The 13,406-nt window shown below is 45.3% G+C and overlaps 1 protein-coding gene across 1 annotated transcript in view; it reads left to right on the forward strand.

Annotated features, from left to right (window-relative positions):
• The window catches only part of LOC308665943 (fatty-acid amide hydrolase 1-like), a 32,834-nt gene extending 21,807 nt beyond the window's left edge, over positions 1 to 11,027 (forward strand). The window contains exons 14-15 of the mRNA XM_081324333.1: positions 6,654 to 6,799; positions 10,293 to 11,027. Coding sequence (XP_081180459.1) covers positions 6,654 to 6,799; positions 10,293 to 10,421 — 275 coding nt within the window. The 3' untranslated portion in view covers positions 10,422 to 11,027. The remainder of the gene's footprint in view (positions 1 to 6,653; positions 6,800 to 10,292) is intronic.
• The last annotated feature ends 2,379 nt before the right edge of the window (positions 11,028 to 13,406 follow it).

Genomic DNA, 13,406 nt, shown 5'->3' on the forward strand with positions numbered 1-13,406 from the left:
TGAATTTCTTTGTGATTTGAGATCATGGTTATTTGAATTAGTTGCAACATATTATATATCTTCTCTTGAAAAATATTCATTTTTTCTTGATAAGTATTTCCTATAAATCTCTGGTTTTCCATGATGACCAAAAGTCTAGATTTCCCCCCACCTCTGGAAATAGGTTTGGAGTCAGAGTTGAATAAATATTTATAGTCCAGAGAGTTTTTTGTTAAAGCTTTGAAGGTCACAAGTAGAGATTAGTTTTTTCCACTGATTTTACCATGATTGTCATAATCCTCATCGACCAGTAGGTGTCAGCACTGGTTCATTTTTCAGATTTTATTCCTCCATGAAAGGTTCAATTTGCCCCTTCTATTAGCAAAAGGGTGGGGCAGAAACCTCCTCCTTCACTCTCAGAGGTTTTTTTTTTTTTTTGCTTCTTGGGAATTTCTCCCCTTCAGGAAAGTTGATATGTAGGATAGAGAAAATCAATGTTCTTACCCAGATTCAAGCACATTGTTTACGATCAGCTTAAAATAGTGCTTTTGACTTTGGTTGCTCCCAGCTTGGGCTAGACTCTGGAGTTAGGCTAGCCGCTAGCCTTTCTCCTGTTGGTTTCTGGAAGGCTTCTCCTGGACCAATCCGGTCGGCCAACATCTCTCCGAAGTCCCTGGGACTTCCTTCCTTCATTGCCAACTCTCCGGGGAGGCTTCTGGCCCGGTTAGGGTCCCCTAACAGGAAGAAACTCAGCTGGAGGGCACGGAGTCCCGAACCCCTAAAGTGCGCACAGGACCGGAAACCCCCAATCAGTCTATAATTTTAATGGTAGGTTTATTTTAGCAATGAGAGATAGAATAACAACAAAAAAATCCAGAAAAATGCATTTCAAAAAAGTTATAAATTGATTTGCATTTTAATGAGTGAAAAAAGTATTTGAGCCCTTCGCAAAACATGTCTTAGTACTTGGTGGCAAAATCCTTGTTGGCAATCACAGAGGTCAGACGTTTCTTGTAGTTGGCCACCAGGTTTGCACACATCTCGGGTATTTTGTCCCACTCCTCTTTGCAGATCCTGTCCAAGTCATTAAGGTTTCGAGGCTGACATTTGGCAGCTCAAAACTTCAGCTCCCTCCACAGGTTTTCTATGGGATTAAGGTCTGGAGACTGGCTAGGACACTCCAAGACCTTAATGTGCTTCTTGAGCCACTCCTTTGTTTCCTTGGCCTTGTGTTTTGGGTCATTGCCATGCTGGAATAGCCATCCACAACCCATTTCAATGCCCTGGCTGAGGGAAGGAGGTTCTCACCCAGGATTTGACAGTACATGGCCCCATCCATCGTCCTTTGATGCGGTGAAGTTGTCCTGTCCCCTTAGCAGAAAAACACCCCCAAAGCATAATGTTTCCACCTCCATGTTTGATGGTGGGGATGGTGTTCTTGGGGTCACAGGCAGCATTCCTCCTCCTCCTCCTCCTAACACAGCGAGTTGAGTTGATGCCAAAGAGCTCAATTTTGGTCTCATCTGACCACAACACTTTCATCCAGTTCTCCTCTGAATGATTGAGATGTTCATTGGCAAACTTCAGACAGGTCTGTACATGTGCTTTCTTGAGCAGGAGGACCTTGTGGGGGCTGCAGGATTTCAGGCCTTCACGGCATAGTGTGTTACCAATTGTTTTCTTGGTGACTATGGTCCCAGCTGCCTTGAGATCATTGACAAGATCTTCCTGTATAGTTCTGAGCTGATTCGCTCACTATTCTCATGATCATCGAAACTCCACAAGGTAAGATCTTGCAAGGAGTCCCAGACTGAGAGAGATTGACAGTTTCATGTTTTTTCCATTTGTGAATAATCGCACCAACTGTTGTCACCTCTTCATCAAACCACTTGGCGATAGTCTTGTAGTCCATTCCAGCCTTGTGTAGGTCTACAATCTTGTCCCTGACATCCTTGGACAGCTCTTTGGTCTTGGCTATGGTGGAAAGTTTGGAATCTGATTGATTGCTTGCTTCTGTGGACAGGTCTTTTTTATACAGGTAACAAGCTGAGATTAGGAGCACTCCCTTTAAGAGAGTGCTCCTAATCTCAGCTTGCTACCTGTATAAAGGAGACCTGGGAGCCAGAAATCTTGCTGATTCATAGGGGAGCAAATACTTATTTCACTCATTAAAATGCAGATCAATTTATAACTTTTTTGAAATGCATTTTTCTGGATTTTTTTGTTGTTATTCTGTCTCTGACTGTTAAAATAAACCTACCAGTAAAATTACAGACTGATCATTTCTTTGTCAGTGGGCAAACGTACAAAATCAGCAGGCGATGAAATACCGTATTTATCAGCGTATAACACGCACTTTTTCTTCCTGAAAATAGGGGGCAAATGATGTGTGCGTGTTATACGCCGATATAATGTTATACGCCGATATAATGACCCATAGTTAATGACCCATTATCCGAAGCTGCAGCTTTGCAGACGGGCCGCTACAGCTTCCTCAAAGAGCAGCGCCCCTGCCCGTACGCGCGGAGGTACACGCGCACCTCTCCAAAGGTTTGGGGAGGTGCGCGCGCACCTCCGGTCGTTCGGAGAGGTGCGTGCGCACCTCTCAGAATGGGCAGGGGCACTGCTCTTTGAGGAAGCTGTAGCGGCCCGTCTCCGAAGCTGCCGCTTTCGGCAGCTTCGGAGACGGGCCGCTACAGCTTCCTCAAAGAGCGGCATCTCTGCCCGTTCGCGCGGAGGTACGCGCGCACCTCTCCAAAGGTTTGGGGAGGTGCGCGCGCACCTCCGGTCGTTCGGAGAGGTGCGTGCGCACCTCTCAGAATGGGCAGGGGCGCTGCTCTTTGAGGAAGCTGTAGCGGCCCGTCTCCGAAGCTGCCGCTTTCGGCAGCTTCGGAGACGGGCCGCTACAGCTTCCTCAAAGAGCGGGATCTCTGCCCGTTCGCGCGGAGGTACGCGCGCACCTCTCCAAAGGTTTGGGGAGGTGCGCGCGCACCTCCGGTCGTTCGGAGAGGTGCGCGCGCACCTCTCAGAATGGGCAGGGGTGCTGCTCTTTGAGGAAGCTGCCGCGGCCCGTCTGCAAAGCTGCCGCTTTCGGCAGCTTCAGAGACGGGCCGCTACAGCTTCCTCAAAGAGCAGCGCCCCTGCCCGTTCGCGCGGAGGTACGCGCGCACCTCTCCAAAGGTTTGGGGAGGTGCGCGCACACCTCCGGTCGTTCGGAGAGGTGCGCGCGCACCTCTCAGAATGGGCAGGGGCGCTGCTCTTTGAGGAAGCTGCCGCGGCCCGTCTGCAAAGCTGCCGAAAGCGGCAGCTTCGGAGACGGGCCGCGACAGCTTCCTCAAAGAGCGGCACCTCTGCCCGTTCGCGCGGAGGTACGCGCGCACCTCTCCAAAGGTTTGGGGAGGTGCGCGCGCACCTCCGGTCGTTCGGAGAGGTGCGCGCGCACCTCTCAGAATGGGCAGGGGCGCTGCTCTTTGAGGAAGCTGCCGCGGCCCGTCTGCAAAGCTGCTGAAAGCGGCAGCTTCGGAGACGGGCCGCGACAGCTTCCTCAAAGAGCGGCACCTCTGCCCGTCCGCGCAGAGGTACGCACGCACCTCTCCAAAGGTTTGGGGAGGTGCGCGCGCACCACTGCCCGTTCAAAGAGGTGCGCGCGCACCGGGCGGCTGGGAGCCGCAGGAGACGGCTCAAAGAGCCGCATGCGGCTCCGGAGCCGCGGGTTGCCGACCCGTGCACTAGTGTGAACCACCATGCGATCCGATTCTGCTGCGGATTAAAAAAAAGGGTCATGTGCGTGTTTAGTGCTGATGCGGTGCAAATTCAGCCATACAAACTCACCGCACATGAGATCGCATGTATGGTAATTTTAGGAGCAGTGCGCTCCGAATTACATGCGATCTCTGTACTCGCACTAATGTGAACCGGCACTTAAGGGGACCAGAATGGCAAAAGAAATCTGCCTGGGGGGGGGAGAGAGTAAAGAAACACTACCTGAGAGGGGGATGGGAGCTAAGAGACACACAGGACCCCATCCCTGTCATTTTACCCCACTCCCCCTTTCAGGCGATGGGCGTGTTTGGATTGAGCCCGCCAGGAAGCCGACACTGCACCCTGTCAATCATAGGTAGTGTGTGTATGTGAAGCTGACTTTTGGGAAATGCCTCACTACCTATGATTGGCTTCCTGGGGGGCTCAATCTGAATACGTCCGAGCCCATCCTTAATTTTACCATACCATACAAACACATGCTAACACAGCCATCCTACAACACACATACCGTATATAACAACAGTAACCATAAATTTACAGACCCCTGATACTACCTTATTCTTTTTTAATTTAAACTTAGGTAAAAAGTATACCACTGCAGTGTGACTCATCCTGACATTCCGACGCTGAACTCTGCACTATCATACGTGCATTCATTACGGTACTTACGGTATTTCCGTACTACGGTATCCCTATCCCTAATGGAATCAAAGCAAAAGCGTGCAGCATATACAGCCGCTTTCAAGTTAAAGGTTGTGGAATATGCCAAGCAACATGGAAATAGGGCTGCAGCAAGGCAGTTTGGAGAGCCACCAACAGAATGCACAATACGAGAGTGGCGAAAAATGGAAGAAAAACTCAAGACATTATCAAAAACAAAATGCAATTTTCGCAGCGGTATTGCTAAATGGCCAACATTAGAAGAACGGGTGAAGGAATTTGTTCTTAATCATAGAAAAGCGGGCATTGCATTATCAACAAAAATGATCATCATTCAAGCAGTGAAAATCAGCAAAGAGTTGCAAATACAAGATTTCAAAGGGACAGCATCATGGTGCCAAAGATTTATGAAGAGGCATGAGCTTCGGATGCGAACAAGAACCAGGATTGCCCAGCGTATGCCAGAAGATTATGAAGAGAAGATAATAAATATTCATAAATTTATTATCAAACAAAGGAAGAGACAAAATTTTGAAATTGGTCAAATTGGCAACATGGACGAAGTACCACTCACTTTTGATGTTCCTTCAAATAAAACTGTTGAAGCAAAAGGTGCCAAGACAGTAACAATTAAAACTTCAGGGCATGAAAAAAACCGTTATACTGTGGTCCTTGCTGTCACTGCAGACGGAAACAAGCTACCACCATTGGTCATTTTTAAAAGGAAAACTTTTCCTAAGGAGAAGATTCCAAGTGGCATACAGGTGCATGTTCATCCCAAAGGTTGGATGGATGAAGAAGGCATGAGGCTTTGGATTAGAAATGAAGCGCCCAGGTGCATTGTTAAAGAAGCCATCTTTGTTAGTACTGGACTCATTCAGATCTCATCTTACAGAACCAACAAAGAAAGAATTTCACATGTGCAAAACAGAAGTAGCAGTCATTCCAGGAGGACTTACATCACAATTGCAGCCATTGGATGTTTCCATTAATAAGCCCTTCAAAGCCTTCATGCGTGAAGAATGGAATAAATACATGTGTGATGAAAGCCAACATGAAAGTACAAGTTCTGGAAGAATGAAAAGACCTGGCATTTCAAAAGTGTGTCAGTGGATAAAGACTTCGTGGGACGCAGTTAAGGAAGATATTATCATCAAATGTTTTAAGAAATGTGGCATAAGCAATTCTTTGGATGGTGAAGAAGACGAGCTGATTTATGAAGACAGTAGCAGTGAAAGCAGCAGTGTTCAGTTCGAAGATATTGAAGATAGCAGTGAAGATGAAGAGTTTCTTGGTTTCCCAGATAGCAGCGATTTCTGAGTAAACTTTTGTAAAAACATATGAGATCCAAGTTTCTTTGTTAAAACAGTTGCTTTTACTGTCATTTTACGTTATTTACCTTATAAGTGTTAATAATATTAATAAAAAAAAGTTCTGAGCTACCCTTATTTTGCTTTAAAGTTATTTATTTGAAATTTAAGTTTTTTTCCTGAAATTTCCTTTTTAAAATGAGGTGCGTGTTATACGCCGGTGCGTGTTATACGCCGATAAATACTTTTTTCCCTCACTGCAAGCAAATAGTTCGTGTGGCATGTTTCATGTTGATGTTGAGCAGCTTATCTCAGTAACAATTTATAAGAGGCAAATATATAGCTGCTTTTTAAAATGTCTAGTTCTCTGTACACTTAGACAAAAATTTTGTCTAGGGGCTGCAAATCATTCCTTATGGAATCATAATGTTTGATCTTGCTTTTCCATCAATAAGTGGCCAGTTTAAAGGCTGATGGATGGCAGTTTTCATTCAATCAGCATTCACAAAGTAGTACCCGTTCATTCCTCTGAGAATGCATAACTACAATTTTTGTGACAGTGCAGACAGTATTTCTAAAATTCTTCTTAAATAGATTGTAGACTTTGGAAATCTAATTTAACAGTACAGTTTCTAAGGTAGCTAGATGATCATCAGCATCCGCATAGCCTCTAGAATAAAATTATTTTGAGTGTCCTTTTAAAGAGCAGAAAGTTAAGAGACAGCACAAAACACTGTAAACATGAAACCTGTGTCTGAACATTTTTAGTTGCTTGAGATTGGCTTCAGTTTTTTCAAATAATTTTCTCATCTGTAGAGTGGGGAGGAGATATGTGTGATTACAGTTACGAAGTACTGTCTTTCTTGTACTGTTAATCATTGCAAGTTGCTCAAGAGAGCTGGGTAGCCATTTAATGTGCCCTGTGTTTTTTTGTCTGTACAGAGCTCATTAGTAATACCATATTATATAACTGCTTGGACTTCCCTGCTGGAGTTGTACCAGTTACAACAGTGACAAAGGAGGATGAAGAGGAACTAAAGAATTTCAAAGGACACTACAATGATTTGGGGGACAAATTCTTTGCAAAGGTACTTGGAATTGCCTCATGACATTGCCTAGCAGCATTTATAGGTAATCCTCGAGGTTCAACCATTTATTTATTTATTTATTTATTTTATTTGTATACCGCCCTTCTCCCAAAGGACTCAGGGCGGTGTACAGGGCAATAAATACCAAAAATACAAAATACAAAAGTTAAAAACAAATTAAACAATTGTGCCCGAATACAATAAATCAATTAAAACAGTAATTAAAACCCCGAACCCATCAGGCCAGGCCGGCTTGTTCAAATAAATAAGTTTTTAGATCACGTCGGAAAGAGCGCAGGTCGGGAGCCATCCGGAGCTCAACCGGTAAACGGTTCCAAAGGTCTGGCGCGCCCACAGGGAATGCCCTCCCCCTGGGGGCCATCAATCGGCATTCTCTGACCGGTGGAACCCTGAGGAGGCCCTCTCTGTGGGAGCGCACTGGGTGGAGGGAAGTTGACGCTGGCCGCAGGTGCTCCCTTAGGTACTCCGGACCCATGCCAAGAGCCTGTCCATTATGGTCACATGTCATGATGGCCATGAAGCGAGATGGCCTCACTGAACAACCGCCACTACCTGTTCTCTCTGATGCGGCTGCTAAACAAAAAGGCAGGTTGTTAAGTGGGGCATGGTGTGCTCTAGGTATGGAGGCCTGTCTGTCAGGGCCCACTTCAAAACCTCATCCTAAGAAAGCAGAACTCGTGGAAGCAGTTTCTTCCAAAAGGAACTTTTATTGGGAGAAGCTAATAGCAGGCATGATAGGAAGGATCTGAGGGTTTCCTGCTCAGATCAATAGGTTAAAAGCAAACCCACCCCAATAGTTCATCCGGTCAGTTTGAATGGGACAATCCTCGGGTGATAAGTCCGTTGTGGGAAAAGAGCTGATAACACCAGTCTTTCCCAGGCTCACAGCGATGTTGTTGGGTCTTCACACCTTCCCTTCTGAAACAGGAGATAAGCCCAGATGGTCGGAGGCACATTCCTTTCTCACCCCAAGGTAACATCAAGGGAGAGACAGTTCAAAGAGCAAATATGCAGAAACAGCAGAAGGGATTCATTGTAGTGGTAGAAAAAAACAAAGAGACAGCCCGCGGAGTTTCCCCCCTTCCCCTTCAGGAGTATGGTGGAACCCAGAGCAATGAAGTAAAAAGAAATAGATTAGATTTTAGATTTTATTAGATTTATATACCGCCCTTTCCCGAAGGACTCAGGGCGGTTTACAGGGCATTTTAAAATCATACCAATACAAAATACAAAGTTAAAAGACAAATAAAAGATTAAATTATCCCTGAAAATAAAACCCAGTTAAAATTCTCAGCCTGGGTCAGAGAGCTCAAAGAGCCAAGTCTTCAGGTCTCGGAGGAATGAACGTAGGTCAGGGGTAGTCCTGAGCTCCACGGGAAGCTGGTTCCAGAGGGCAGGTGCACCCACAGAAAAGGCCCTCCCCCTGGGTGTTATCCACCGGCAATCTTTTACCGGTGGCACCCTGAGAAGACCCTCTCTCTGCGAGCGCACAGGACGAAGGGAGCTTGATGCTGGCAGCAGGTGTTCCCTCAAATATCCCGGACCCAAGCCATTTAGGGCTTTATAGGTCATTACCAGCACCTTGAATCTCACCCGGAGGGCAACTGGAAGCCAATGCAGCTCACGGAGTAGAGGTGTTACATGGGAATATCGGGAAACCCCCATCACAACTCGTGCGGCCGCATTCTGCACCAGTTGAAGCCTCCGAGTGGTCCTCAAGGGCAGCCCCATGTAGAGAGCGTTGCAGTAGTCTAAATGGGAGGTCACGAGTGCATGAGTGACTGTGCGTAGGGCATCTTGGTCCAGGTAGGGTCGCAACTGGCGCACCAGGCAAACCTTGGCAAAAGCTCCCCTGGTTACGGCTCATGATCTTCAAAGTTGAGCTGTGAGTCCAGGAGGACGCCCAAGTTGCGAGCCCTATCAACGGGGGGTAACACCTCACCCCCCATCATTAAAGGTGGAATAGTTTGGTTAGCCCGAGATGCCTATATGTAAAGCCACTCAGTCTTGGCAGGATTGAGATGAAGCCTGTTTCTCCCCATCCAGACCTGGACCGCCTCCAGGCAACGGGACATCACGGCGAGGGCATCGCTGGGTTGGTTCGGAGTGGAGAGAAAAAGTTGGGTATCATCAGCATACTGATGATACCCCACCCCAAAACCACGAATGACCTCGCCCAGCGGCTTCATATAGATGTTGAACAGGAGGGGAGAGAGAACCGACCCCTGAGGGACTCCACAAGTGAGAGGCCTCGGGGTGGATCTCTGCCCTCCCGTCAACACCGATTGTGAGCGGCCCAAGAGATAGGAGGAGAACCACCGTAAAACGGTGCCTCCCACTCCCAGCCCCCTGAGCCGTCGCAGTAGGATACCATGGTCGATGGTATCGAAAGCCGCTGAGAGATCTAATAGGACTAGGACAGAGGAGCAACCCCTGTCCCGAGCCCGCCAGAGATCATTCACCAGCGCGACCAGTGCCGTCTCCGTGCTGTGACCGGGCCTGAAACCCGATTGGTACGGGTCCAGATAATCAGTTTCCTCGAGGAACAGAGGAAGCTGATGTGCCACCATGCTCTCGACAACCTTCGACAGAAAGCGAAGGTTGGAGACTGGACGATAGTTATTTAAAACAGCCGGGTCCAGGGCAGGCTTTTTGAGGAGGGGTCTCACCACCGCCTCCTTCAAGGCGGCGGGGAAGACGTCCTCTTTCAAAGAAGCAGTTATTACTGCCTGGAACCAGCCTCGTGTCCCCTCCCAAGCCGCATAAACCAGCCAGGAGGGGCACAGATCCAACAAACAAGTGGTGGAGCTCAGCCTCCTCATGATCCTGTCCACATCATCAGGGGAAACAGGATCGAACTCAGTCCAGATAACATGCTCAGGACCGTCCAATTCCTCCACGTCAGACTCCACCCAGTCAGAGTCCAAACCGGCCCGGATCTGAGCGATTTTGTCCGTCAGATGATGACTCCTTGGCCCGTCCTTGCAAGGGATCCTCCCTCACCTCCTGGTTAAGAAGGGAGCGAGTCACCCTAAACAAGGCGGCTGGGTGATTATCTGCGGACGCGATGAGGGCGGCGAAGTAGTTAGCCCTCGCTGTCCTTATCGCAGCAAGATAAGACCTTATAAAGGTTCTTAACTGCAATCGGTCAGATTCGGAACGGCTGGACCTCCAATCGCTCTCTAGACCCCGTCTCTGATGTTTCATCTCTCAGAGCTCCACAGAAAACCATGGAGCCCAATGGGATCTGCGACGGGTCAGAGGTCGCAAGGGTACAACACAGTTGAGTGCCTCAGTGGCCGCCCTTTCCCAGGCATCCACCAAGACATCAGCTGGGCTGTGAGTGAGGGCGGTAGAAAAGAGTCCCCCTTAATACTATATGGGTTCTGAGTCTGACACTGTCCTCCCAAGGCCTTCTCCAACCCTGAAACACCCACTGTAAAAAGCTGCTTTCTTTATTCTGTCCTTGCAGGCACTGAAAGAATCTGTGGGGCTCCCTGTGGCTGTCCAGTGTGTGGCTTTGCCATGGCAAGAAGAGCTCTGTCTCCGGTTCATGAAAGAAGTGGAGAAGCTAACCGGGGAAAAATCAAGGAAACAATGATACGATATCACAGGAAGCAGAATGGAACTCTTCCATAATAGCCATGGACTCTGAGGACTGATTTAGTTTATACAACTACAGGAGGTCACTACGAATGAATTTGTTGAGAAAATGTAGCGGAACAATAATTATAGGGTTAAGCTTCACAGTCTTTTCTCTAAAATGTTCAGTGCCATTCTAACACAATATATACAAAAATGTACCAGGTCTAAAATAATGAAGTTTTTAACGTGCTTTTGGAATCAGAGTGTCTGTGGATGGAGCAGATAGGAAACATTTGAGGAATTGATTTTCTCTGGCAATTATGTACATGGACGAACAGAAAAATCGGACATCTTGATTGCATACTTGGGTATGATATTATTCTAGTCCAAATGTATTAATAAAAATAAAATTTCCCTAATCTTCCCTGAGCAGAGGTGAGAGTATGTTTGTCAGTAGTTCAGCAACTTAGCAATATATTATTTTTCAAGTGGTTTTCAGTTTGAAAATGAGTAACGCATGGCATTGATTAAGACAGGCTGAAGTCTACACATACTTTTTCTTGGGCCAGTTTTTTAGGTTCCTAAAGCTCACTACAATTCAGCTAAATGTATCTGCTCAGTTTGCTGCTAATACAACATTCTTTTCTGGAATTGCAACTTTTTGTGAAACAATGGCATGGCTTTATAGAACAATGACTTTTCCTCCCAGTTGTACATATCTGCAGCAAGCCTACCATCCCTTCTTCAGTTCCTATCTGATCATGTTTCTGCCCAATTTTCAGTTTTCCTCCGTTCAATACACTGGAGGCCTATAAAAGCGAATTACAATATGAATAAATAATCCTTATTTATTAGATTATATATCCTTTCTTTCTCCTGAAACACAAAACAGTATATATAGCATTTCAATTGTTATAACTACTCTTTTGAGGTAGATTGAGTTGAAAAGTAGTGATTGACCCAAAGTCATCCAGTGAATTTCCAAGTTGTGCAGTTGAATCCAGTCTTTGTGATCCATTTGAACATCCAAATCCACACTAAATGTATCATTTCCAAGCCAAGTCATCCAAATAATATGTATCCCTCCCTCCCTCTCATGCAGGCCATGGCATTTCCCCACGATGCCAGACATTATCATTGGACAAACAATGTTAAAATGGATGGTACTTTTGCCAATAATAGATCCCAAAAAATTTGTAGAACTACTGAAAAAAGACATTTTGTCACTGATCCTTCTCAACTGATAGTGTGCCATTGCTTAATACACTATGAAGTCTTTATCTGAATTTCCAACTTCTCAGGAGCATTATATATAATACTATATCAGTTATTCTAAGGGGTTGCCATAAAGAAGAGGGAGTCAACCTATTCTCCAAAGTATCTGAAGACAGGATAAGAAAGGATGGAAATTAATCAAGAAGACAAGGAACCTAGAAAGAACTAAGAAGAAATTTCCTGACAGAACAATTAATCAGTGGAACGACTTGCCTCCAGAAGTTGTGGATACTCCAACCCTCAAAGTTTTTAAGAAGAGATTGGACAACCTTTTGTCTGAAATGATACAGGGTTTCCTGCCCGAGCAGGGGGTTGGATTAAAAGACCTCCAAGGTCCCTTCCAACTCTGTTATTCTGTAATAAAGCAATTATAAAAAAAATAAGCACGATATAATTAGCAATTTAGCACCTTACTAGAAGAACTGGACATGGCATGTAAAGATTTGGTACACTTCTTTGAAGCAAATTGGTTAAGTCAGAAGTGCCAGAATTTTTATTATCTTAATGCTGAAATAAAGATTTGAACAGAAAAACAAGGGCAAACTAGTGACCAAGCTAAACAATCCTGAGTGGATTTTTGAACTGGTGTTCATGGCTGGTGTCACCCTCTGAAATTACTTTTAAGGCCCAAAAATAGCATCTTAGCAACCTGCATTTACAGTTGCCTGACTAAAGGTTCACTATCTCTGTCAAGGGCAACAAAATTATATCACCTTGAATCACTGCCCAATGGTTCCTGAGGGTATAGCCAACCAATCTACAAACATGCAGGAGAATTTTGTAGAATGTTTTAGATACCTAAAATCTAAGGTTGAATCAGCAATTCTTAACCAAATGCAAACCGAGGAACCCAAGATAATGCTGAACTGAAAAAGAATTCAAACAAATCTGTTTGTGACATCTTCACATGGCACATGGAGAAGATTAATTTGCAATTGTGAGAATGCAAGCTGTAAGAATTTTTTTTTTACTTTGGCACAGGCTACCCCTGTCAGTAATTATTCTCAACACGAACAACTGTTAGGAATCTCATGTTAAGCTTTTAAACTGACGAAATGGAAAGTCAGATAATGGGACAATGTCTGCACCCTAGACATTGTTAAAAATCACAAAAGAGAACTGTGGCTAGCCTATACAGCAGGGGTCTTCAAACTTGGCCCTTTTATGATTTGTGGATTTCAACTCTCAGAATTCCTCAGCCAACGTGCCTGGCTGAGGAATTCTGGGAGTTGAAGTCCACAAGTCATAAAAGGGCCAAGTTTGAAGACCCCTGCTATATAGAATTTAAAATATACATACTGATGCTATATATTTAACTATAATTTCTGATACAGACTGATTGTCCTCAACATTTGCCCATTCATTTAATGAACATTTAAAATTATAATAGTGAAAAAAAGTGATTTACAACTGGTCTTGCACTTAACAACTGTTGCAGCATCACCACAGTCAAGTGATCAAAATTCAAGTGCTTGGAAATCAGTATGTATTTACAATGGTCGCAGTGTCCCAGGATCAACCAATCACCATTTATGACCACCTCGGGAGTTTCTGACAAGCAAATTCAGTAAGGAAAGCCATATTTGCTTAATGATCATGTGGTTTGTTTAATGACCATCATAAAAAGGTGGTAATATTAGGCACAATTCACTTGAACAGCCACATGATTTAGTGACAGAAGTTCCAATCTCGGGGTTGTAAGTCAAGGACTACATCTCTAAGGACT

This window comes from Vipera berus (genome assembly GCF_964194415.1).
Source record: "Vipera berus genome assembly, chromosome: 3".
NCBI classification, from domain to species: domain Eukaryota; kingdom Metazoa; phylum Chordata; class Lepidosauria; order Squamata; family Viperidae; genus Vipera; species Vipera berus.